This window comes from Aquarana catesbeiana, linkage group LG12, assembly GCF_042186555.1.
Source record: "Aquarana catesbeiana isolate 2022-GZ linkage group LG12, ASM4218655v1, whole genome shotgun sequence".
Lineage (NCBI taxonomy): Eukaryota > Metazoa > Chordata > Amphibia > Anura > Ranidae > Aquarana > Aquarana catesbeiana.
The window spans coordinates 18,494,741-18,520,907 of NC_133335.1; the positions used below are offsets into that span (position 1 = coordinate 18,494,741).

Genomic DNA, 26,167 nt, shown 5'->3' on the forward strand with positions numbered 1-26,167 from the left:
AACCCCCACTTCTTTTGTTCTCGCATAGCCTTTAGAGATGGAGACATCTTGGTGTTTCTACTTCAGGTTGAGACAGGCCTCATTATTTTCTAGTTCTCAATATACAGGTAATGAGCTGAGATTAGGAGCACCCTCTTAAAGGAAGTGCTCCTAATCTCAGCTTGTTACCTGTATAAATAGACACCTGTCCACAGAAGCAGTCAGATTTCAATCTCTCCACTATTACCAAGACCAAAGAGCTGTCCAAGGATGTCGGGGACAAGATTGTAGACCTACACAAGGCTGGAATGGGCTACAAGACCATCGCCAAGCAGCTTGGTGAGAGGGTGACAACAGTTGGTGCGATTATTCGCAAATGGAAGAAACAAAAAAATAACTGTCAATCTCCCTCGGTTTGGGACTCCATGCAAGATCTCACCTCACGGAGTTTCAATAATCATGAGAACGGTGAAGAATCAGCCCAGAACTACACGGGAGAATCTTGTCAATGATCTCTAGGCAGCTGGGACCATAGTCACCAAGAAAACAATTGGTAACACACTACGCCATGACTGAAATCCTGCAGCACCCGCAAGGTCCCCCTGCTCAAGAAAGCACATGTACAGGACCGTCTGAAGTTTACTAATGAACAGCTGAATGATTCTGAGGAGAACTGGGTGAAAGTGTTGTGGTCAGATGAGACCAAAATCAAGCTCTTTGGCATCAACTCAACTCGCCATGTTTGGAGGAGGAGGAATGCTGCCTATGACCCCAAGAACACCATCACCACTGTTGGAAGTCAACAAGGTTTAATATCATATTTCTGGAGTTTTACTTCCTGGTTGATACAGCCAGGTGGCCCAAGTTGGAAGTTGCAAGTTGACCCAGCAGGGTGTTCTTAATAAGGAATCATGAAAGGGAATTCATCGCAGCCCCCTTGATGGAGGTATAGTGGTAGAGGAAGACCCCCTGAAGAGATGCAAATTCAAATGTCCTGTTACATAACATCAAAGGGCCAGCTATCACTGAAGATGACCCAGGTCAGATATCTGATTCATGGACACAAGTATCTTTGATGTTCTTTTGTTATATGATCTGTAATATTCTTCTTTAGTGTTTTTTTATGTTAGCATTCCCTATTTTCTTGGGAAATAAATAAGACGTTGTTTTACTAAGCAGTGTGTTTGTTTTCATAACTAACCCTTATATCATTGTACTATCAACAGTAACATTATCAGAGTTTTAAAAGACTAGCTAACTATAGGAATAGACAAGTTAATACATATATGGAATAAACAGAGGGAATCCATAGCCACCACACAGACAATATTTATTATTTTAGTAATTTATTTCACCCACCGTCAAACATTGAGGTGGAAACATTATGCTTTGGGGGTGTTTTTCTGCTAAAGGGACCGGACAACTTCACTGTTTCAAAGGGACAATGGATGGGGCCATATACCATCAAATCTTGGGTGAGAACCTCCTTCCCTCAGCCAGGGCATTGAAAATGAGTCGGGGATGGGTATTCCAGCATGACAATGACCCAAAACACACGACCAAGGCAACAAAGGAGTGGCTCAAGAAGAAGCACATTATAGTCCTGGAGTGGCCTAGCCAGTCTCCAGACCTTAATCCCATAGAAAAAATGCAGAGGTAGCTGAAAGTTCGAGTTACCAAACATCAGCCTCTAAACCTTAATGACTTGGAGAGGATCTGCAAAGAGGAGTGGGACAAAATCCTTCCAGAGATGTGTGCAAACCTGGTGGCCAACTACAAGAAACGTCTGACCTCTCATTGCCAACAAGGGTTTTGCCACCAAATACTAAGTCATGTTTTGCGAAGGGGTCAAATAACTTATTTCACTCATTAAAACGCAAATCAATTTATAATTTTTTTGAAATGCATTTTTCTAGATATTTTTGTTGTCATTCTGTCTCTCAGTGTTAAAATAAACTGACCATTAAAATTATAGACTGATCATTTCTTTGTCAGTGGGCAAAGGTACAAAATCAGCAGGGGGTCAAATACCTTTTTCCCCTCACTGTATACTGTACATGGAAATACTTTTCAGTAAGCCAACATTTCTGTATTAAAAATCTTTTTTTATTTGTCTTATGTAATATTCAAATTTTCTGAGATACTAAATTTTGGGTTTTCACAAGCTGTAAGCCTTAATCATCAAAATTAAGAGAGAAATGCTTGAAATATATCACTCTGTGTGTAACGCATCTATTTAAAATACGGGGAGATATACCTGTTGTATTCTTGTCCTTACAAGCTGACTACTATAAAACTTCCTTTTTCTGTACTTACAAAAAATGTTCTCAGCCTGGAAAATAGAACACTAATGCAGCCACAACATCTACAGACTTGTAAACTACAATATATTACATGTTAGTTCTTGGATTTAGGCATCCTTTAACAATTTTCAAGATACGCATCTACCCTCTTAAAAGAAAAGCAGATATAAGTGTACCTGGATGGTACCTGTATCAGTATATGCTGATTCACTGGAGCCAGTCAGTCTAAAATCAAGAACTAAAAAAAAAAAAAACAAAACAAAACACACAATTACACATTAACTCCTTCAATACTGGGCACTTTCACCCCCTTCCTGCCCAGGCCAATTTTCAGCTTTCAGCGCTGTCACACTTTCAATGACAATTGCGTGGTCTTGCAACGCTGTACCCAAATAAAACTTTTATAACTTATTTTTCTTTTAGTGGTACAGCTGGGTTTTATATTATTTGCTAAATAAACTAAAAAAAACAAAAAATTTGGGAAAAAAACAAATAAAAACAAGCACGTTTTTCTTCATTTCTGTTATAAAATTTTGCAAATAATCTTTCTTCAGCCTCGGTTCACACCAGAGGCGGCACGACTTGCAGGTCGCCTCACTGAGGCGACCTGCCCACGACTGCCGGGGCGACTTGCAAGACGACTTCTGTATAGAAGTCTATGCAAGTCGCCCCCAAAGTAGTACAGGAACCTTTCTTCTAAGTCGGAGCGACTTGCGTCGCTCCGATTAGAACGGTTCCATTGTACAGAACGGGAGGCGACTTGTCAGGGGGCTAGGTCGCCTGACAAGTCGCCCCCGTGTGAACCGAGCCTTATACATTTAGGCTAAACTGTATTCTGCTACATTTCTTTGGTGAAAATAACCCAAGTCAGTGTTTATTATTTAGTCTGTAGGAAAGCGTCCACCAACTATGGGGTATATATCTGAAAAATTGATCAGTCCTGATGTACTGACGGCTCTCATTTGAGGCCCAAAAAATACCAGGACAGTACAAATACCCCCCCAGATGACCCCTTTTTTGGAATGTGCACAGTCCAAGGTATTTTGTAAGAGGCATGGCGGGTGTTCTGAAGTTGTAATATGTCACAATTTTATGGAAAATGAATTAAAAATGTTTTTTTTTTTTTTTTACATACTGTCACCCTGCAATGGTACACTGCACTGTACACACATAATCATATAAATGGTGTGGTGGTGATCAGGGACATTGACTGGGGCCAGTATGTAAAAAAAGAAAAGAAAAAACACTATGACCAAAGCAATATAAATGTTACCATAGTAACATTGTTCTACTCTGGGAAAGTGATCAGGATTTTTTTTTTTTTACCCTTTACTAAATGAAATTGATTAGTTCGTTTTGTTGTTATTAGCCATGATTGGCCACAGCTAATCACATGGTATAGATGGGCTGTGATTGGCCCTGTCTGTACCATATAATCACATTGACCAATCACAGCTAGCAACGTCAGTGATGACGAAATGCATAGGGAGGAGTCTGTGACGTGTGACGCGACTTGTTTGCCAGGATGCAGCAACCATAAAATGGGCTTGAAACGCCGGGCGTTTCTTCCGTTCGCTTGCCTGCTTTTAATTATGTGCATGTGAGTGTAACCACTTTTAATTATACATTAAACTGGGAGGTTTTGGGATTTCTGCACTATGAAGTGTCTTCTTTTCTCTACCGGGTTATTACATTGGTGAATAAGCTGGTCTGTCTAATCCCTTACTGGTGAGGATCTGTCATTGCGAGTGATCGAGGCTTACTGATATCTACCTGAAGGAGCTGCCGTCTATCATCCCCCATACTGCTGAGGAGCAGTTGCTTGATAAATACCTATGCTTGTTTTGATCTACCTTAGGGTAAGAGGCAGTGTGTTTGGGTGATGGTGGCGATGTCAGTTCAAGCGGATTTCACCAGTTCTCTTACTACTACTTCATATCTGTATGGACTTTCATAATGATGTTTTATTTTAGTTTACTTTCAACACTGAAAGTTTGTTTATTCAATCTTATATTAGCGCTACACCACTTTTTACAGCAACATAATTGTACAGATGGATGGCATGAAAGGAAGCCATTAATTGTTTACAATTGTTATGTGATGTGCTGTGATTGGTCACAGTGATCACAGGGTACAGGCTGCAGGCCAGTACCCTGAGCAGTCATCGGCTGCGTCCAGTGGACACAGCCGGTGACAGATCGCGCCGTGGCACGGCACCCACGTGAGGCGTTCTCCTGAAGGACATAATAGGACGTCCACCCAGAACAACAAAGGTCCCGCCCAGCCTTCATTTGACAATAGGCTGGACGGGAAGTGGTTAAATATCTGAGAAATGTAAAAGCGAAATCACAAAAAAAAATTCACTACAACTGTATGGACGTAACTTTTATTCAGCTCAAGAGATGTCGTTTAACAGATCTCCATCCAAATTGCTGAGATTGTGAATTTTCCCGCACACACCTCTCTCCCAATGTGCAGACTTGTCAGGGGAACTTCAGGCACTTTTATTGCTGATAGTCTTTCTGTTACTGAAAATAACCCTTTCCAATCTGCTGCGTAATGCAACCTTCCAGGCCTGCCCATTTCTAATATTCAGTGGCTTTATGCACATATTTAAAATCTCTTATAATTTAAACAAGTCTAGATAACGAACCAATATAAAACAAATAACCTACATATGTACAAAGAGGCCTAGGTTGCCTTCCCTTGTCGGCCTTCGTGTGCTCCTTGGTCGGCACCACGCTGCGAATCTTCGTCCCCTGGACGTGCTCCCTTCTCCTTTGTTTATGGGGGGCCCTCCCTAGATGCAGCACCCCGTGGACACTGATACCGGTCACACACAGCTTAGCTATTTATAGATATCCCCTAAAATGACCTGCTGTATTGTACCTTCTTCTATCTGCTCCACCTCCTCTATCCCTGACACCTCAATGCTAATGACTCTGCCGTCGTCCGCCTCCACTGGGAGGAGGTGGTACTCTGTCACTGAGGTTGCCTCCTCTCCACCGCTGATCACAAAGTGGATTTGGTGGGTCTCTTGCTCTGCCGGTAGAACCTGCCAGGTGTACTCCTCCGCCTGGGCTCCGATCACCGGCTCTTGCTCCTCAAAGTTCACCTGATCGCTCTAGAAATGAAAAAAAAAAGTGAAAATATCTTGCACTTAATGGGAAGCTACAGAGCAATTTGCTGAGGCTGTGTTTCTCCTGTAAGCCCACCAAAGCACCTCCCCCTCCTGCCTTTCACGCTATGGACTAGACACTCCCCACAGCAAGCCTGATTTCGGACAACAGCTGAACATAAATAACATTATTAAAGGGATTCAAAACATTTACATTTTTTTAACAACAAACCTGCTCTGTGTACAGAGCAGCTCCGATCCACCTCTTCTGGGGTCCCCCGCCAGTGCTCCTGGCTCCTCCTGCTTTACGAGTACCTCCCCAACAAGCCGTTTGCTAAGGAGGGTACTCACTCATGAGCACTGCTGCCTGAGTCTATAGACACAGACAGCAGTGCTTTGCTCTGCCCTGAAATCCTCGTCACAGGAATTGATTGATAGCAGCAGGAGCCAATGTCGTCTGCTGCTGCTATCAATCTACCCTGTGAGAAGGGAGAGAGCAGAGAGAGACGCTGCTCTCATGCACAGCGCTGGATCCAGATCAAGCCTGATGAAGGAGCACGCATGCTCTGAACGCGCGCTCCTCCCCGCTCTCTCTCCAACCGGAAGTGATGTACACCGCTGTCTGTGAGCCGTCCTGAGTGTCTGGAAGCGCTGGGAACCACCGGCGTCCCTGGACCCATCAGCTGCCTCTTCACCAGTGAGAAGATAATCTTCCCCACGAGCGGAAGAACCACATTATTACCCGCTTGCCAACCAGCCGCCGTCATTATACTGCGGCAGGTCGGCACAATCCCGTGAGCCGTCGTAGCTATATGTTGGCTCCTTTAAGCGGGATAGCAGGTGCGTGCACACGAGCCCGCTGCACTGCAGGGGGTACCGATGCTTGTGGCCGACAGTCGCGATGACAGCCGGCCACGAGCGATCGCGGGCAGGAGAGGCAGAAAAGGGACACACAAATCCCTGTTCTGTGAGGAGTGACAGATCGTGAGTTCCTAATAGCTAGGAATTATGATCTGTAATTTCTTCTTGGTCAGTGCCCCCCCCCAGTTAGAAACACACACAGGGAACACAGTTAACCCCTTGATCGCCCCCTAGTGTTAACTCCATCCCTGCCAGTGACATTTTTACAGTAATCAGTGCATTTTTATAGCACTGATCGATGTATAAATGTCTATGGTCCCAAAAATGTGTCAAAAGTGTCCCACGTGTCCGCCATAATGTCGCAGTCCCCATAAAAATCGCAGATAGATCGCTATTTTATAAACGCTATAACTTTTGCGCAAACCAATCGATATATGCTTATTGCAATTTTATTATCAAAAATATGTAGAAGAATACATATCGGCCTAAACTGAGAAAAAATTAGCTTTTTTTAAAAAAAAAAAATGGGGATATTTCTTACAGCAAAAAGTACAAAATATTGTGTTTTTTCAAAATTGTAGCTCTTTTTCTGTTTATAGCGCAAAAAATGAAAATTGCAGAGATGATCAAATACCACCAAAAGAAAGCTCTATTTGTGGGAAAAAAAGGACGTCACTTTTGTTTGGGTGTAGTGCCGCACAACCACGCAATTGTCAGTTAAAGCAACGCAGTGCCAAATCGCAAAAAATGGCCTGGTCATTCAGCAGCCAAATCTTCTGGGGGTGAAGTGGTTAATCCCACATGCGCTGATATCTCATACATCTTGTGAGTTAGTCTTTTATGGTATAAAATGTCCTAATAATGCACTTATATGGAGCTGCTCTCCTTCTGTCTGTCAGATCAGGCAGAGAATGTGTTAAGGTAAAAAAACATTCAAAGGGAAGTACATGTTTTTTTCTTGATTCATTCTTACCTAGGTGGATGCTGCATCTATCCCCCACCAGCTCTAACACTGAGAACCTAGCGAGCAAACATTGCCGATCACTCCGTTCTCAGGGCTCCCTGAGGAGAGAGCTGGTGACTGTCAGTCCCTGCTGTCTGCTCTGCCCCCCCACCATGCTCACTGGAGGGCTGGGCCATGGTGGGGGCGGGAGCGGCCGGGCCCAGGTTCTCAGCGGCTCACTGAGAGGCTGAGCCAGATGCAGGTCCAGGCATGTGGGCAGAGCTGTCTTCACTGTCGTGATCTTGCCTGAGCCTGGACCGGCTCTGTGACATCAGCCCGCTGTCTGCTGAAAATGGGTCACAAGAGTGCAGAACGAACTGCACCCCTGTGATCCATAGGGCTTTGGCTGTACTTCTCCTTTGAAGTGTAAGTTCAGCTTTACAGAAAATCTATAAGGTGACCTTACACCGGATCCCCCCCCCATCCCCCCTGGTCCAGCTGTGCTGGAGTCCATCGATATTCTGCTGCATGCTGCTTCACCGGTCCAGGGATTTGAAATCCCAGCGGTTTAATCTCCTCTTCGTACTGCTTAGCCGGTACGGACCAGAGTGATTTGGTCAGCATTGTCACATGGACGATGTTGACCAATCAGAATCCATCTGGCCCGTCCTGTCAGCACTGTGAGGAGAGGAGAGAAGCGGGTGGGTGAAGAGGCATGCCGATGTCTAACAGAGGAGGATCGCGGGGGGTGGGGGGGGGGAATTGGGGAGGGAGGGGGTCAAGTGTAAGGTGATCTCACAGATTTTCTATAAGGCTGAACATACACTTTAAAGCTTTAGATCCACTTTAACATTCTCTTCTGCCAATCCTGTTTACAGTAACTAAATCTTATATATTAAGCAGGCACTCTTCAGCCACTGTGAATCTGGATCCCTGCCTTCCTTACCTGACTCTTGTCAGTGATTTTTCTCCTTTTTGCCCTCGGGGTGACTGATTTGATGGGCTTTTCGTTTCTATGAGTCTTCTGATGCTCGCGGAGGACAAACCGTTCCCGAAACGTGGCGGGACAGAAACGGCACTTCAGCTCGGTCTCTGAGTGAGCGTGCTGCTTCCGCAGGTGAATGTCTGTAATACAACACATGAAAACGGGTCACAATAAACATATGTGTACGGATACACAGGCAGTTAGAAGCGTCTTCAAATTTTAACCACTTGCCGCCAAATCACGTATCCGGTGTGTCATTTGACTTCAAGTGGCATCTATTTACTCAGCGTAACATCATCTTTTAGATTTTACAAAAAATTGGGTTATGTATTGTGTTTTTAAATTTAATAAAAGTGTTTTTTTTTTTTCCCCCAAAAAACTGCGTTTGAAAAATCGCTGCACAAATACCGTGGGACATAAAAATTGGCAAAACCCACCAATTTATTCTCTAGGGCCCCTGCTTTAAAACATTTTTTTTTAAAGATCTATATATAGATAGATAGTTTGGGGGTTCTAACTAGTTTTTTAGCAAAAAAAACCCCATAAAACAGATTTCCACATGGAAACAAAAAGTACCAGAAAATAGTGTAGCTGACTTTTGTTAGGACACTTACCTGTCCAGGAATCCCATGATGTCAGCACCCCAGCCGAGTTTTCAATCGGCATACGGTGCTGCTGCCACATTCCTTGTAAGGGAAACTGGCAGTGTAGTCTTTGCGGCTTCACATCAGATTCCCCCACTTACGCATGCACAAAGCGTGCTGCGCCTTATAAATTTGGGGGAAGGAGGAGGAGGGCCCAACTTCCGGGCGACCTCGACGCTTCCCCCCCCCCGAAAGGTGCCAAATGTGGCGGGGGGGGGGGGGGGGTGATGCAAACAAGCGAAGCTTCCCAATTTAGGTGGAGCTCCGCTTTAAAGTGGTTAAATCATTTATTTATAATGATGGTATTTATTGTATGTATTTATTTATTGTATTTGCCATATGTTTTGGATCCCTGTGGATCTTGGAAGTCACTATAGTATACACTAAGGATGAGCTCCGGCGTGTTCGCACACTCCACGTGCCGAGCCCGCCAGGAAGTCAGCACGGCGCAGCGCTAATCACAGGCAGTGAGACATTTTCCCGATGTGTGGCTGCAGAGATCAGGAAGTGTCTCACTGCCTGTGATTAGCGCAACTTCCTGGCAGGCTCTGCACGTGGAGTGTGCGAACACGCCGGAGCTCATCCTATCCACTATCTACCGATTCTTGAGCTGAGCAGCTGTCCTGCTGCATTATGAACACAGGAGGTCCGTTGCTTGGATGCAATTCGGAGAACACTTTGCATTCTCTCAAGCAATGCAAAGCGTCCCCCAATTTTAGGGCCTGGGGGCAGCGAATCCCATACCTTTGCCAAAGCATACCATCAGGTCTGGGAAGGAGGTGAATCAGAAGTATACTCACTCAGACTGTGCTTCCCGGTCAGGATGGTTTTACACAGAGGACAGCTTAATTTGGGGAGCTCTTTGGTGTGTTTCCGCTGAATGTGCATCAACATGCTGGTCTTCTGCGTGAACTTGGCCTCACATACATTACATGTAAAAGGCTTCTCTCCTGAGAAAGAAAAAAGGGAGGATAAATCAATGAAAGTTAGCAAATTCTGGACAGAATATTATATTACAGCTTCTAGCTGTTCTCACACCATCCACTGTGATGGCAGTAAACCACTTCAGCTCTGGACAGATTTACCCCCCTTCCTGACCAGGTCATTTTTTTTTGCGATACGGCACTGCGTTGCTTTAACTGACAACTGTGCGCTCGTGCGATGCTGTACCCAAATAAAACTGAATAGAATAATAGAAATAGAACTTTCTTTTGGTGGTATTTGATCAACTCTGCGGTTTTTCATTTTTTGCGCTTTAAACAAAAAAAGAAGACCGACATTTATGAAAAAAAAAATGCTGCAGTGACTGACTTTCAATATTAGGACACTTACCTGTCCACAAATCCAGTGGTGTCGTCACCTGAGCCGATTTTTCAATGGGCTCTTGGGTGCTGCCACCACCATCTCAGCTTTGATGGCTATACAGCAAGTTCCTTATTGCGCATGCGCGAAGTGCGCTGCACTTTGTGAATGGCACAGTGGCGAGGGAAGGAGGGGGGGCCGAACTTCTGGCTGAGTTTGCCGTGGTTTCAAAACTAGGTACTCGCTCCCCCCTCCACCCCGAAAAATGCCAAATGTGGCAGAGGAGGGGGGGGGGGGGGGAAGGTTAACAAGAAAAGCTTCCCCTTTTGGGTGGAGCTCCGCTTTAACATACATACCTGCAGCGGTTCGCATGAACAAGGTGCGATTTTGATGTGGTAACCACACAGGACTCACTGCAAATTCCGCAATGCATTGGTGTGAACAGGAACTAAGGCTCGGTTGAATGAATGATGAATGAATAAATGTATGATTTGTATAGCGCTGCACATGCGAACTGAATCGCCTCAAGGCGCTAGATCTCTCCTGTGTTGTCCAGCTCCTTAGAAGAGGTAGGTCTTGACTTTCTTCCTGAAGGCCTGATGGTTTTCTTCCATGCGGATGTGGGTAGGTAGAGTGTTCCATAGCCGTGGTCCTTGGTTGAGAGTGCTGCCACCTGAAAGTCAGGCGACTTTGCTAGGTGACTGCGATTTGAGAACTATTTTGATGCGACTTTGAAGCGAAGGAGGGGCTACACTGCAGGGAATGCCTGTGTAATCTTCCTGTAATGTCAGATCTGAATCACATCAATGTAGATGAGGATCTAACTTGGAGGCGACTTCCATTAAAGTCTATGGGCACAAGTCGGACAGAAGTCGCCCCACAGGAACCTTTTCTAAAGTCGGAGCGATTTCAGTAGTGCCAATTAGGACAGCTCTCATAGACTAACATGGGATTTCACATGTCATGCGACTTGAGGTCTCACAAGTCGCGGCAGTGTGAACCGAGCCTAAGAGTTTGGCGGCTAGCAGCAGCTGATGTTGTTTTGTCAAACAGCAACAAGGGGGTACTGCAAGACAGCCACCCCATTCCCTACCTACCTGTGTGAGTTCTCTTATGCCTGGTCAGCTTGAAGGAATCAGTTGTGGAGAAGTTGCATTGTTCACAGTGGAATGGGCGGTCATCATTGTGGACCTGAATGTGAAGGATCAGCTCGAGGGCCTAGACACACAGAGGGAAGGAAGTTTTCTATGTAAGACAACTTTCCAGCATACGAATATCAGACCAGAATGAAAAGCAAAAATCATAACCTCTTATCCAAATAATATACAATGTCCTATAGCAGGGGGTCTCCAAACTATCTAAACAAAGGGCCAGTGTCAGTGGGAGGAATGGTGCCCCCATCATTGGTGTCAATGGGAGGATTAGCACTACATCATTGGTGTCAGTGGGAGGATTAGCACTACATCATTGGTGTCAGTGAAAGGAATAGTGCCCGCAATTGTTGGTGTCAGTGAGAGGAATAGTGCCCCATCATTGGTGTCTGTGGGAGGAATAGTGTCCTATCATTGGTGTCTGTGGGAGGAATAGTGCCCCATCATTGGTGTCTGTGGGAGGAATAGTGCCCCATCATTGGTGTCTGTGGGAGGAATAGTGCCCCATCATTGGTGTCTGTGGGAGGAATAGTGCCCCATCATTGGTGTCTGTGGGAGGAATAGTGCCCCATCATTGGTGTCTGTGGGAGGAATAGTGCCCCATCATTGGTGTCTGTGGGAGGAATAGTGCCCCATCATTGGTGTCTGTGGGAGGAATAACTCCTCATCATTGGTGTCTGTGGGAGGAATAATGCCCCATCATTGGTGTCTGTGGGAGGAATAATGCCCCATCATTGGTGTCTGTGGGAGGAATAATGCCCCATCATTGGTGTCAGTGGGAGGAATAGTGCCACATCATTGGTATCAGTGGGAGGAATAATGCCCCATCATTGGTGTCAGTGGGAGGAATAATGCCCCATCATTGGTGTCTGTGGGAGGAATAATGCCCCATCATTGGTGTCTGTGGGAGGAATAATGCCCCATCATTGGTGTCAGTGGGAGGAATAGTGCCACATAATTGGTGTCAGTGGGAGGAATAGTGCCCCATCATTGGTGTCAGTGGGAGGAATAGTGCCCCATCACTGGTGTCAGTGGGAGGAATAATGTCCCAGGGGCTGGATAAAGGCAAGCAAAGGGCTGCAGTTTGGAGACCACTGGCCTACAGGATAATTTCATTGTTAGGTAACCGACTTTAAATACAGACTTACCCCCAAAGACTCATTCTCACAAAAAGGACATTTAAACATGTTCTCTGGCTTGTGTAATTTTTTATGTTTCAGGAGCTCCATGCCGGTAGAGAAGGCCTTGTCGCAGTCTTTACACCGATGCAGCTTCACCTCTATGGGCAGGAATGATAAAATTCATAATGTGTTCATAAAAAAGGAAGCCTCAATCCACCAGTATAAGTAAAAAATGCTTAATATTCAGCTGTGATTACTGTATTGAGATGAACTGTGCTCACCGATCTGCTGCTCAGGGCTGATTGGCTGAATCCGTCTCCCTTTAATGGATGGGGGTCGGGGTGTGGAAGCCGCCTGGGGAATGAAGTCGGGGACGAGACTCTGAGGAGAAGAAAAAAAAAAATGTAACAACTGTATAGGGAGAGGAAAACCCGCTTCCAGAAAAAGATGGGCTGGGGAGAACGATGCCCCCTCTTGATTCACAGATGACCTTTCCAATTACCTACGTGAGCAGTCCCCTCATTGCTTGCACTTAACCACCTCAGCTTTGGGAGATTTTACCCCCCTTCATGACCAGGCAATTTTTTCTTCCTCGGCTTTGGAAGATTTTACCCCCTTTAATGACCAGGCCATTTTTTGCGATCCGGCACTGCGTCGCTTTTGCTGACAATTGTCCGTTCGTACGACGCTGTACACGAACAAAATTGGCGTCCTTTTTTTCCCCATAAATACAGTTTATATTTGGTGGTATTTAGCAGCGTTTCGTTTACACACGTTTTTCATTGTTGGCTATTTAAGAATAAATAAAACGCTTTTAAACGCAAATGCGGCAAAATGCAGCTAAACGCGGCATGTAAACGCGGCAAAACAGACGTTTCAAACGTGGGTTACTATCTGTCAAGTTAAATTGTTCAGGAGAGATTGTAAAAACGTGCCGTGTACATGAAGCCTAATTGGTTTGCATAAAAATTACAGCGTCTACAAACGATGGGAAATATTCACAAATTTTAATTATCTTTTTTGTTAACTAGTAATGGCAGCGATCAGTGACTTATAGCAGAACTGTGATAGTGCGGCGGGCAATCTGATACTAACTGAAGCTGGGGGGGAACTGACACTGACATCACCATAAATTACACACATAGGTTGGACTTGGACTTTTTTCAATCTCACCTACTATGTAACTCTGTAAAAGTGACACTAATACAGTGATCAGTGATGAGTGTGAAGGGAGGGGGCTGGGAAGGGGGTTAACATTAAGGGGCATTTAAACGGTTAACTGTGTGCCTAAAAAGTGTAAAGTTTGTAATGTGCGCTGCTTTTACTAAGCAATGTGACTATTTTGACTCCCTGCTTTGTAGGGTGAAAGAAAACAGCCACATCGCTGCTCTCTATAGAGAGCCCTGTGAGTTTTTTTCTTTACCAACACAGGGCTCTCTTCTGTCATTTGCTCAGCCGATCAGACGGTCCCAGCCATAAACCGGCTTGTGCTGTAGAGAATGACAGCACAGCCGGGTCGACGGGAGAGCGTGGCCCCTACCCAGAAATGCTGGATCATGTATATAAATAAATAAATATAAATTATATATCTATATAAACGTGATGCAGCGCAGCGTGGCCACACTGTAGCAGTAAAGCTGCAGTAGGTGGTCGGGAAGTGGATAAAGTGTAAGTTTACCTTAAAAAACTATTTCCACAAATTCCCCCCCCCCATGCAGGGACACAAAATCCATCCCTTCCCTGCTGTCAGAACGAAGCTCTGTCTTGTATACATAGGCAGAGCTCCGTTCTGTGTCTCTGCCCGACGATCGTTGGGTGCCGGCGGACATCTAGTGCCTGGCACCCGCAGAGCGGCTTCTGTTGTGAATAATCTCCTGTAGGCGGAAGTGCAGAACTCCTACATATAGATAGATAGATATATCCTGGACAGATAGATAGATATAGATATATATATATATATATATATATATATAGATATATATATATATATATATATATATATATATATATATATATATATATATATATATACTGTATCTAGATATATATATCTAGATAACTATCTATATATCTATTATATTATATAATATATAGATATATATATATATATATATATATATATATATATATATATATATATATAGATAGATGTATCTATATCTATCTATCTATCTATCTATCTATATATATATATATATAGATAGATAGATAGATAGAGAGAGATATATATATATATATATATATATATATATATATATATATATATATTCTATATCTATATACTGTATTTATCGGTGTATAACACGCACCCCAATTTAGGAGGGAATTTTAAGGAAAAAAAAAACTTTTAGGAGGGAAGTTGAAGAGAAAAAAACTTACATTTAAATGCCCATCAGTGCAGCCTTGCCCCAGTGCAGCCTTCGATCCTCTATCCCTGCCATCCTGGGCTTCAAAATCAGCGACCGCGATTTGAAAATGGCGCCGCCGGCGCCGAAATACACAGAGCCGGTCCTCGGCTCTTCCCGGCGGCTCTCGTTCACTTTCGGCTCCACTCGTAGTCCCGAGCAGAGCTATCCGAACCTAGCCGAGTAGGTTCGGATAGCTCCGCTCGGGACTACGAGTGGAGCCGAAAGTGAACGAGAGCCGCCGAGAACCGGCTCTGTGTATTTCGGCGCCGGCGGCGCCATTTTCAAATCGCGGTCAGCGATTTTGAAGATGTGACAGCTCGGGATCGCAGGGGATTGGCGTATAACACGCACCTGCGATTTTCCCCTGATTTTAAGGGGAAAAAAGTGCGTGTTATACGCCGATAAATACGGTATAAATATATATCTATGGAATTCTACTTTAAAGTGAGATTTTCTGCAATTTTTAACCACATACTGACTGTCCTCATAGCAGATTTACTGCTACAGGACCGCAGATATATATATATGTGTGATTCTACATAGGAGGGCGGTCCTGTAGCAGTAAATTTGCTATGGGGACAGCCAGTATGTGGTTAAAAATTGCAGATAATCTCACTTTAAAGTAGAGTTCCAGCAAAAAACTATTAAGGCTTAAAAATTACACATGTATGATAATTAACCTGTGCAAGAAAGATGTATATACTTACCTATTTTCAGCCTGCTCGGGGCTGAAAAAAAAAGTTGAAATGATTGTACACTTTCTGTCTCTTACCTGCTGCTCTGCACTCTGTGCGTCCGGATTAATAGACTCCAGTGTTAGGACTATGGGCTCGGAGGACTGTTGCTCCACTATGGGCCGAAAGACTTGGGCCAGATCTTGCACCTCGTACACCTCGGCATGCATCGCCTCAGCGTCCACCTGCTCACCGCTCTGCAGCACTATGGCCTGCACAATGCTGCCGTCTTCCGTCTGCATTGGTATGCTGTGCAGCTCTGTCACAGTGCCCTGCTGCTCCCCCTGCTGATAGTTTAGAAACAGCTGAGCCTCGCCTGTGGCCGGTACGATGTTCCAGGACACTCCATCTTCAGTGGTGGCGATCTCTGCTTCCTCCTCCTCCAACTCATAAGTCTGAAATCAAGGAAAATACATTAAAGTGATTATAAACCTTTTTACTGCAACAATTGCGCAGTCATGCAACACTGTACCCAAATTAAAACTTTTATCATATTTTTCACACAAATAGAGCTTTTTTGGTGCCAATCACCACTGTTTTTTTTTTGCTGAAATTTTTTTTTTTAAATGTATATATATATATATATATATATATATATATATATATATATATATATATATATATATATATATATTTTAAATTCTGTTTATTTGAAAAAAAGAAAGTTTAGGTACAAAACAGAGCCTATTGGGCATACCCAGGCTTTAAGATATACATCTAGAAAGGCACATACAACAACATTAGTGCCAACCTGGCACTGAATGGTGGTACACTCCAATAGCTACTAAGACAAAAAAAAATTGAACAAAATGTTGTAAATAATAGGATTTTTTATAACAGCTTACCTGTAAAATCCTTTTCTTTCGATAGACATCACGGGATACATAGCCACAGTAATAACTGATGGGTTATGTAGGTACCTTTAGGTATTGGACACTGGCACACCCTAACCAGGAATTTCAACCCCCTATATAATCCCTTCCCTTGCAGGGATACCTCAGTTTTGTAGCAAAGCAATATAAGTGTATTAGAAGAGGGGCGGGACCTCTGTGTCCTTTGATGTCCATGGAAAGAAAAGGATTTTACAGGTAAGCTGTTATAAAAAATCCTATTTTCTTTCTCGAACATCACGGGACACAGAGCCACAGTAATTACTGATGGGATGTCCCAGAGCAATGCTACCTGAGGGGGGGGGGGGTCACAACCAAGTAGGGTGCAATCAGACCTGAGGACCCTGTATCGCTGTCTGCAGCACACTACACCCAAAGGCGATATCCTCATGCCTTCTCACATCCACCTGATAAAATCTGGTGAATTTATGGACTGAAGACCAGGTTGCGGCCTTGCAGATCTGAGCCATAGAAGCCTGGTGATGCACTGCCCAAGAAGCACCAATAGCCCTTGTGGAATGTGCCTTGATCTGAAACGGAGTAAACTTCTGATTCAAACCGTAAGCTTGAATAATCAATTGTCAAATCCATTTAGAAATGGTAGCTTTTGACGCTGCCTGTCCTCTATTGGGACCCTCTGGCAGCACGAACAAAACATCCGTTTTGCGAATCTGAGCAGTTGCTTCCAGATAGGTCTTGACTGCTCTTACTACATCCAAAGAATGTAGAGATCTCTCTTCTGGAGAAGAGGGATCTGGAAAAAAGGAAGGCAGAATAATGTCTTGGTTTAGATGAAAATCTGAAACCACCTTCGATAAAAAACTAGGATGAGGGCGCAGTACCACTCTATCCTTGTGTACAATCAAATAAGGCTCCTTACAGGAAAGAGCTGCTAATTCTGATACTCTTCTAGCAGAAGAGATGGCTACCAGAAAAATTACCAAAGGACCAAAGGAATCTGACGTATTGGTTCAAAAGGCTGCTTCTGTAACACCGCCAGAACCAAATTCAAGTCCCAGGGGTTTAGGGGCACCTTAACCGGAGGATTAAGACGCATCACCCCCTGCATAAAGTTTCGGACCAAAGAATGCGAAGCAAGTGGCCGATGAAACAATACTGATAAAGCCGAGACCTGGCCCTTGATGGTATTCAAAGCCAGCTTCATCTCTAATCCTAATTGTAGAAAATCAAGAATTCTACCTATGACATATTTCCTGGGATGCCAACCCCTGGATTCACACCAGGATACATAAGCTTTCCAGACTCTATGATAAATCATTCTGGAAGCTGGCTTGCATTTATCAAGGTAGATCTGACAGGACCTGAAAGCCCACGACTCTTCAGAACGTGGGTCTCAATAGCCAAACCGTCAAATTTAGCGTTTGTAAGGCAGGATGGAACACTGGACCTTGAGATAACAGGTCTGGGCGTACCGGTAGGTTCCACTGGGAACCCACCGTCATCCTTACTATTTCTTCATACCAAGTCCTTCTGGGCCAAGCGGGGGCCACCAGAAGTACCGACTTCCTTTCCTGTCTGATCCTGGGAAGGAGTCGTGGCAGTAACAGAATAGGCGCGAATGCATAAATCAGTGAGAACCAATACCACGGAATCACCAACGCATCCGTCCTGCATGCAAGAGGATCCCTCGTCCTTGCCACAAATTTGTCTATCTTTTTGTTAAATCGGGATGCAAAGAGATCCACATCTGGGACCCCCCATCTTTGGCATATGGCCAAAAAGACGTCGGGTGCAGAGACCATTCCCCTGGGAGTAACTGCTGGCGACTTAGATAGTCCACCTGCCAGTTCTCTATCCCTGGAATGAAAACTGCCGATATGCATGGCACATGCATCTCTCCCCAGACTAAGATCTGGTTCACCTCCTTTTGAGCAGCTCGGCTCCGGGTGCCTCCCTGATGACTGACATAAGCCACTGCTGTGGCATTGTCGGACTGGATCCTGACCGGGCAACCCTGTAGCCTGATAGTCCAGGCTCTTAGGGCTGGGTATACCGCCCGGATCTCCAGAATGTTGATGGGTAAGGTCCTCTCTGTCTTGGACCATAGCCCCTGGATCGCAGACTGTTCCAGAACTGCTCCCCAACCTGACAGACTGGCATCTGTTGTTACCACCGTCCAGGTAACCGGTAGAAAGGATTTCCCCTTCTGCAGGTTTTCGGGTATGAGCCACCAATTGAGGCTCTGACGCACCGCATGTGACAGGTGCATCGGAAAGTCTAATGCCTGAACCTTCTTGTTCCAGGCCGACAGAATACTGTGTTGCAGTAGTCTTGAATGGAACTGAGCATAGGGAACTGCTTCGAATGAAGACCCCATCTTTCCCAGCAGCCTCATACAAAGGCGGACAGAAGGACCCTTCTTGGTCCTGACTGTCAGAATCAGCTCCCTTAAAGCAGTGATCTTTGCCTGAGGAAGAAATACCTTCTCCTGGCTTGTATCTATGATCAGACCCAAATACTCCAGTCTTCTTACTGGTTTTAGGAAAGATTTTTCTAGGTTGAGGATCCAACCTAGATGTTCCAGATACTTGACTGTGGATCTCAAGTTCCCGTTCAAGGAGGCTACCGACTGGTCTATCAAGAGCAGGTTGTCTAGGTATACCCGGAGCCCTTAATCTGGCCAGAGGAGGAGCCAAGATCTTCCTGAACACTCGAGGTGCAGTGGCTATCCCGAAAGGCAGAGCCACGAACTGGAAATGGCGCCCTCCTATCTCGAAGCGCAGAAACTTCTGATGAGCAGGAAAAATGGGCACATTTGCATCTCTGATATCTATCGATGCCAAAAATTCTCCTCCCTGCAGGATGGAGACTACTGTCCGAATTGATTCCATGCGGAAGGACTGTATCCTTAGGAATCAATTCAGAACCCTTAAATCCAGAATGGGTCTGACAGCCCCATTTGGTTTTAGGACCGTAAAAAGGTTGGAATAGAAGCCCAATCCTTGATCCTTTGTGGGAACCACCATAATGACCTCTTGCAACAAAAGTCGCTCTAACGCTAGAAGGAGCGACTGCTTCTTCTCTGGGTCTCTGGGAACACTTGATCTGAGGAAAAGAGGAGAGGGAAATTCTTGGAACTCCAGCCTGTACCCTAAGGTTACCATGGAGATTACCCATCTGTCCTGGAAGTCCTCCTGCCAGAGCCTTGAAAACTGTAGCAGTCTTCCCCCCACTCGAGCGAGGGCGCCCCCTCATGAAGAGGCCTTAGTGTCTTGTCTAGAAGACTTCTTCTCCCAGGACTTCTTTTGTCCCTGGGGGTGACTCTTGTTTCTTGTCACAGATGGAGGAGGCCGTCGTAACTGCCTGGAGGCTGATGCCCCTGGCGCTGGGGAAAGAGTCCGTTTGAAAGAGGGACGCTTACTCTTCTTCTTAACAGGTAAGAGAGTGCTTTTCCCACAAGAGATTCTCTTGATATAGTTATCCAAGTCTTCTCCAATCAACCTTGCACCACGAAAAGGAAACCCAGCCAAGAGCTTCTTACATGGTGCTTCAGCTGACCAAACTTTCAACCATAAGATTCTACGCATATGCACCAACCCAAGTGAAAGGCGAGAGGTTTGCATGATAGAATCTCTAATGGCGTCAACAACATAACATAAGGCCGCTGGAAGGTTAGCAAACCCCTGGGCCTGTTGTTCAGGTAAAACTTTGATGACCTGCTTAACATGGTCTCTTAAGTATTGACAGACTCCAATCGCTGCTACTGCAGGTTGGGCCACTGATCCTGCTAAGGAAAAAACATCCTTTAATAAGGATTCCATCTTTTTATCCACAGGATCCCTAGGCATCTGAGCATTGTCTACAGGACAAGTCAGACTACTATTTACAGAGGAAATGGCCGCATCAATGGCCGGCATTCCCCACATCTTAATAAATTTTTCTTCCATAGGATAAAGTGTTGAAAACTTTTTTGGCGGAAGAAATCGCTTATCTGGGTGATCCCACTCAGAATAAAGGAGCTTTTCAAGTAAATTATGAACAAGAAAAGCATGTGTTGTTTGAGAGGGTTTCAGCGACCCCAAAGAAGAAGAGGATTCTTTAACAGCTTCAGGTACGGGCAACTTGAATGTGGAGCGGACCAATCCAGTAAGGATCTGCACTAAGACTTTCTCCTCTTGGGAAGCCGAAGAGGGTCCCTCTCCACCTGATTCCCCAGAAGAGGAATCATCTGTTCCATCCCGATCCTCTGAAAGGGATTCATCTCCTTTATCCCAGAGCTCCTCTGCTTGAGGGTCTTGGGAAAGAGAGGAAGGCCTAGTACGTTTTCTTCCACTGAGTGAAGCTGTAATCACGGCCATTAATCTTTCCTCTAATCCAGTAATGGTTGAGGAAAAGACCTCTTGTGTAATGTATACAGGGGCTGTAGTGCCGGAAGCAGGTACAGCCCCTGACCCCAATGGCTCTCCCTGGCCAGCCGTCCCTGGCCCCTCAGGGGGGGAGGATGTAGCAGACAGGGGGTCCTCAGAACCTGAACGAGATCCCCTAGTGTCTCTGGTTCTGGGGGTACTTGAACCTCTTCTACCCATAGTGCAAAGCAACAAGGTGTGAGGTATCCAAAATGAACACTGACTGCTGAGTGATGTAGTCTGGCAAAAGCCTTGCTACCAAATGCCCAGTCCGTTGTTACCTTAGTAAATGCAGCCTAGGAGAAAGCTCTGTGTCCCTCCAAGGCTCAAAGCACCTGTAAAGTGTGCTTTAAATGGCCATGCTTCTGGCACTGTGGGCGTCTAAGCACTCTGACGCTGTGCTGACGCCCTGCCCCCCCTCTGCCACGCCCCCCCTTCGTTTTTTTCTTCGAAAAACGTGCGCTTCCCGCGCGAGCCTGACCCTTCCGAATAATCATGGAGGAAGGCTGGGGGTGGAGGAGGAAGGAGAGAGGCCGGCAGCAATGGGGCCTGCATACCTGCAATGGCGGCATGGCGGCAGCGACAGTGCGGTGTAAAACTGCCTTACAGCCCACTTGCGGCCTCCCCCTAGCCTGGGGGGAATATCCCAGAGGAGAAAACCCCCCATCCCATCCTACCTGGAGCCGGTCGGAGGAGCTTGTACAGCGTTGAACTCTGAGACAGAAATCAGCATGAGAAGGTATGTGCTCTTGGCAGCCCCCGGTGGTCACGACAGGCATAGCATGCATTTACCTTAAAGGAGAAAAACCTACTAGAATTCAAAAATTCTGTGGAATCGCCTCTTACCTTATCCAGCCGCAGGGTTCTGTATACACAGAACCAATCTTCACCTCTCACGGTGGGCTCCGTTTAAAAAAAACGTCAGAGACTGGGGCCCCCTACAAGTAGGGGGATCCTGCAGTTCTGGCCCTGTAAAGCACCCAGCCAGAAATTAGGAGATTTAAAGCCATTTTCTGATCTGCGGTGTCCAGCTCTCTAAAAAGAGAAGCGTTACAGGTAAAACCTCGTTTCTTCGGACATGAGGCCCGAGTACCATCCAATTCGGCCATGAAAGGACACTTTGAATGGATCCGGTTCACCTGGCTTGCCCCAGTATAGGATATCAGGATATTTACTTTGGAGCTTCAGCACAGGACATCTTTACACGTCCAACACCTAAGACACTGGCGTAAAAACTGAGGTATCCCTGGAAGGGGAGGGATTATATAGGGGGTTGAACTTCCTGGTTAGGGTGTGACCAGTGTCCAATACCTAATGGTACCTACATAACCCATCAGTTATTACTGTGGCTATGTGTCCCGTGATGTTCGAGAAAGAAAGGTAATTTTTCTCCTTCACTGATGAGGCTGCACTAATGAGCACTGATAGGTGGCACTGAGATAGCATTAATATGCCACACTAATGGGCACTGATAGGTGGCGCTGACCGACATCACTGCTGGCCACTGTTGGTGCTGCACTGATGATCAGTGCCCTGATTATCTGTACAGGTCTCCCCTGTGAGGAGAAGCCGCTGATCGTCTCCCCTCTCCTCACACTCTGTCAGTGTGAGGCGAGGAGAGAGGATTACCGGCACTTCCGTGTTTACATGCGATTAGCTGTGATTGGACACAGCTGACCACATAGGGTAAAGAGCCGCGTCAGTGGCGCGTGAGACTGGGGCGACGTCGTCCCAGAATGAGAATGCAACCAGTCCGTTGTTATCGGACTATACGGCGGGCAGGAGGTGGTTAAATACATTTCATTCAAAAAGCGTATGTCCAGCCAAAATATTTTTATTTATTAGTGTTGGATAGTGTAGGAAAAGTTTTTACTGCTAAATGGGGCTCCGTTAGAGAGATTTTCCCTCACTTCCTGTCCTGCTGACAACATTTTACCACACAGGAAGTGAGGGGAACCCTCTAGCAGCAAAAAAAATACTTTATTTAGCCACTTTTTTCACACAAATAGAGCTCTCTTTCAATAGTATTTAATCGCCACTGTGTTTTTTATTTGTTTGCTAAATAAACTGAAAAAAAACAAAAAAAAAAAACACGTTTTTCTTTATTTCGGTTATAACATTTTGCAAATAACCTATATTCAGCTACATTTCTTTGATGAAAAAAACCCAAATCAGTGTATATTATTTAGTCTGTAGGAAAGTTATAGAGTCCACAAACTATGGGATGTAGATGTGAAAATTGTGACTAAAAAGGAGGACCACAGGCAAGCTTGCAGCAAAGCAAACGAGCCAGCGACAAAAGGGGTGGGACTTTACATGAAGCGGCTGGTTCGCAATTGAATAGATTGGTGGATAGATAATTTGTTTATTAGAGCATACACAGTAGGTAACACAGAAGGTAACTAATGTGTATGCTCTAAAAACAAATTATCTATCCACCAATCTATTCAATTGCGAACCAGCCGCTTCATGTAAAGTCCCACCCCTTTTGTCGCTGGCTCGTTTGCTTTGCTGCAAGCTTGCCTGTGGTCCTCCTTTTTAGTCACATTGACAGGGATGGAAACACGTGGTCTTACCAGACCACGTTTTCATGTAAAGTTCCAAATCCCCTCCTTTTCATTCTATATATCTAAAAATTGATCATTCCTTATGTACCGACGGCTTATCTCATTTCTTGAGGCCTGAAAATCCCAGGACAGTACAAAAATTCCACCAAATGACCCATTTCTGGAAAGTAGACAGTCCAAGGTAATTAGTAAGAGGCATGGCGAGTTTGTCAAAGTCGTCACAATTATTTGGAAAATGAATTTAAAAAAAAAAAAAAACAAATACTTTTTTTTTTTTTTTTTACATACTGTCACCAGTGCAGTACAGTGTTGTCATATAACTGGTGTGGCAGCGATCAAGGACACAGACCTTACGTAAAAGAAAAAAAAAAAAAATTATATTATATATACCATTTTTACTGAATGAAACTGGTTTTGTTGTGATTAGCGGTGATTGGTCAAAGCTAATCACATGGCACAGATAGACTGATTGGCCCTGTCTGTACCATGTGATCACTGTGATCAATCACAGTTAGCAACACTGTTTTATACAATGGATGGCATGAAAGGAAGTCATCCATGGTTTACAAAAGGTCATGTGATCTGTGATTGGTCACAGAAATCACATGACACTGGCAGCGGGATAGTGCAGTGATCAGTCATCGGCTGTGTCTGGTGGACACAGCCTGTGACAGATCGCTCTGGAAGGACATCCTATGACAACAGTGCTCCCATCCGGCCTTCATTTTACTATAGGCTGGGCTAGAACCCCTGCCAGATTTATGTTTTTGTCTCTGTCCCTATTGCGTACATGTTGTCACCAGGACAGGAAGTGAGGGGGAATACTGCCAACAGAAACCACAGATAGCAGTATTTCAGGACCTTGCAAGACAGCAACAACTGTCACTGTAATATTATTGTCTGGGCAACAAAGAAGACTTGCTTCTGCCCAAGTTATCTTCCATAGACATTCTAAAGACAACGTAATGCTACAAACACAAAGGAAACAAAGAAAAAAAACACGAGTCTGCACGGTGACAACTTCCAAAGGCCTCACCTGTATATCTTGCTTGACGGATTTCAGCTCCATTGTCTTTCGGCTCCTGTGACTCTCCTGATGTTGCCGGTAGAGGTATCGCTCGTGAAACTCCTCAGAGCAGATGCGGCACCTGATCGGAACCTCCAGGTAGGTGTGCTGCTTGCGGATATGAACCTCTGAAAAAAAGATATTAAAGGGCAACTTTAGTCAAACAGCTAAATTCACAAGTGATGTACAAAGACAAACTGTTGAAGCTGCAGACAGATTTACAGTGGGCAAAGAATATAATTATCCCCCTTTAAAATAATCACAGTTTGTTGCTTTGCAGCCTAAAATGAAGACAGTTTTTTTTTATCCAGCTGTATTTACTTATAACATCTAATTGAAAGATAAAACACCAACATGTCAGAAAACATAAAAATTAAAAAATTAAAAAACCGAATCACTGAGTTGGAAAAAGGATCGCCACCCTCCTAAAAATGACTTGTAAACTCATTCAGGTGTAGCTAATCACCTTCTCAATGGCACACAAAGCCAAGTGACTTTCAACTGTGATCAGCTGTGGTCATTTTGATTAGCTCAGCATGAAAAGAGCTTCCCTGGAGCATTTCAGTCCCTGGCAGTGCAACCAAAGCAAACAATCAACTATGGGTGGCAAGGCACGGTCACCGGAATCAAGTTGTGGACAGGCACAAGTCAGGAGATGGATACAAAGGCTTTATCAATGCCAAGAAGCAGAGTAAAGTCTATTATTAAGAAGTGGAAGGTATTTGGTACAAAACAGACCCTCCCTGGATCAGGACGTCGTTCCAGACTGGATGAAAGAGCCATGGATGGTCAGAGAGGCGACCAAGAGGCCTACAGCAACTCTGCCAAAGAGTGGTCATTGTGTGCATGTGACAATACCACAAATCTTCCACCAATGTGGCTTGTATGGGAGGGTTGCAAGAAACACTCCTCAAGAAAGGCCACACGCTGTTAGCACTGAGCTTTGCCAAAACATACCTTGAAGATTCTGAAACCACATGGAAAAAGGTGCTCTGGTCAGATGAGACTAACATTGAATGATTTGGCCTCAACACCAAAAGATATGTCTGGTGGAAATCCATCCACCAAATAACACCAATCCTACAGTAAAGCATGGAGGTGGTAATATCCAGCTATGGGGGGGTTCTATGCAGCAGGGACTGGAGCGCTTGTCAGGATAGAAGGAAAAATGCCTGCCGGAAAACAGTCAATGGGAAGAAGGTTTACCTTCCAACATGACAATGACGCAAGCACACAGCAATAATGAGCACACAGTGGTTGGGGGAGAAGACGGTGAATGTCCTTGCATGGCCTAGCCGGTTCCCGATCAGCTGCCGCAGTGTTGCTGCGGCAGAATGGCACGGGTGGGCGAAACGACGTTACCTTACGTCGGTTTGCCTTTTGACCACTAGGGGGCGCACGCCCCACCGGAGCCGATGCAAGTGCCTGGCAGGCGCGATGACCCGCCGGGCACCCGCGGTTGATCGTGACAGAGCAAGAACCAGGATCTGTGTGTGTGTAAACACACAGATCCCGGTTCTCTCAGGGGAGAGGAGACAGATCGTGTGTTCATACTAACTATGAACACCGGTCTCCCTCTCCTCCTAGTCAGTCCCATCCCCCCCACAGTTAGAACACACCTAGGGAACACAGTTAGCCCCTTAATCGCCCCCTAGTGTTAACCCCTTCCCTGGCAGTGACATTTATACAGTAATCAGTGCATTTTTATAGCACTGATCGCTGTATTAT

The 26,167-nt window shown here is 45.1% G+C and overlaps 1 protein-coding gene across 1 annotated transcript in view; it reads right to left on the reverse strand.

Moving 5' to 3' along the window:
* Positions 1–4,654: 4,654 nt before the first annotated feature.
* The window catches only part of LOC141113926 (uncharacterized), a 38,829-nt gene continuing 17,316 nt past the window's right edge, over positions 4,655–26,167 (reverse strand). The window contains exons 8-15 of the mRNA XM_073607274.1: positions 24,410–24,567; positions 15,588–15,944; positions 12,689–12,788; positions 12,435–12,565; positions 11,233–11,353; positions 9,634–9,783; positions 8,151–8,329; positions 4,655–5,406 (exon numbers count right to left, since the gene is read on the reverse strand). Coding sequence (XP_073463375.1) covers positions 5,131–5,406; positions 8,151–8,329; positions 9,634–9,783; positions 11,233–11,353; positions 12,435–12,565; positions 12,689–12,788; positions 15,588–15,944; positions 24,410–24,567 — 1,472 coding nt within the window. The 3' untranslated portion in view covers positions 4,655–5,130. The remainder of the gene's footprint in view (positions 5,407–8,150; positions 8,330–9,633; positions 9,784–11,232; positions 11,354–12,434; positions 12,566–12,688; positions 12,789–15,587; positions 15,945–24,409; positions 24,568–26,167) is intronic.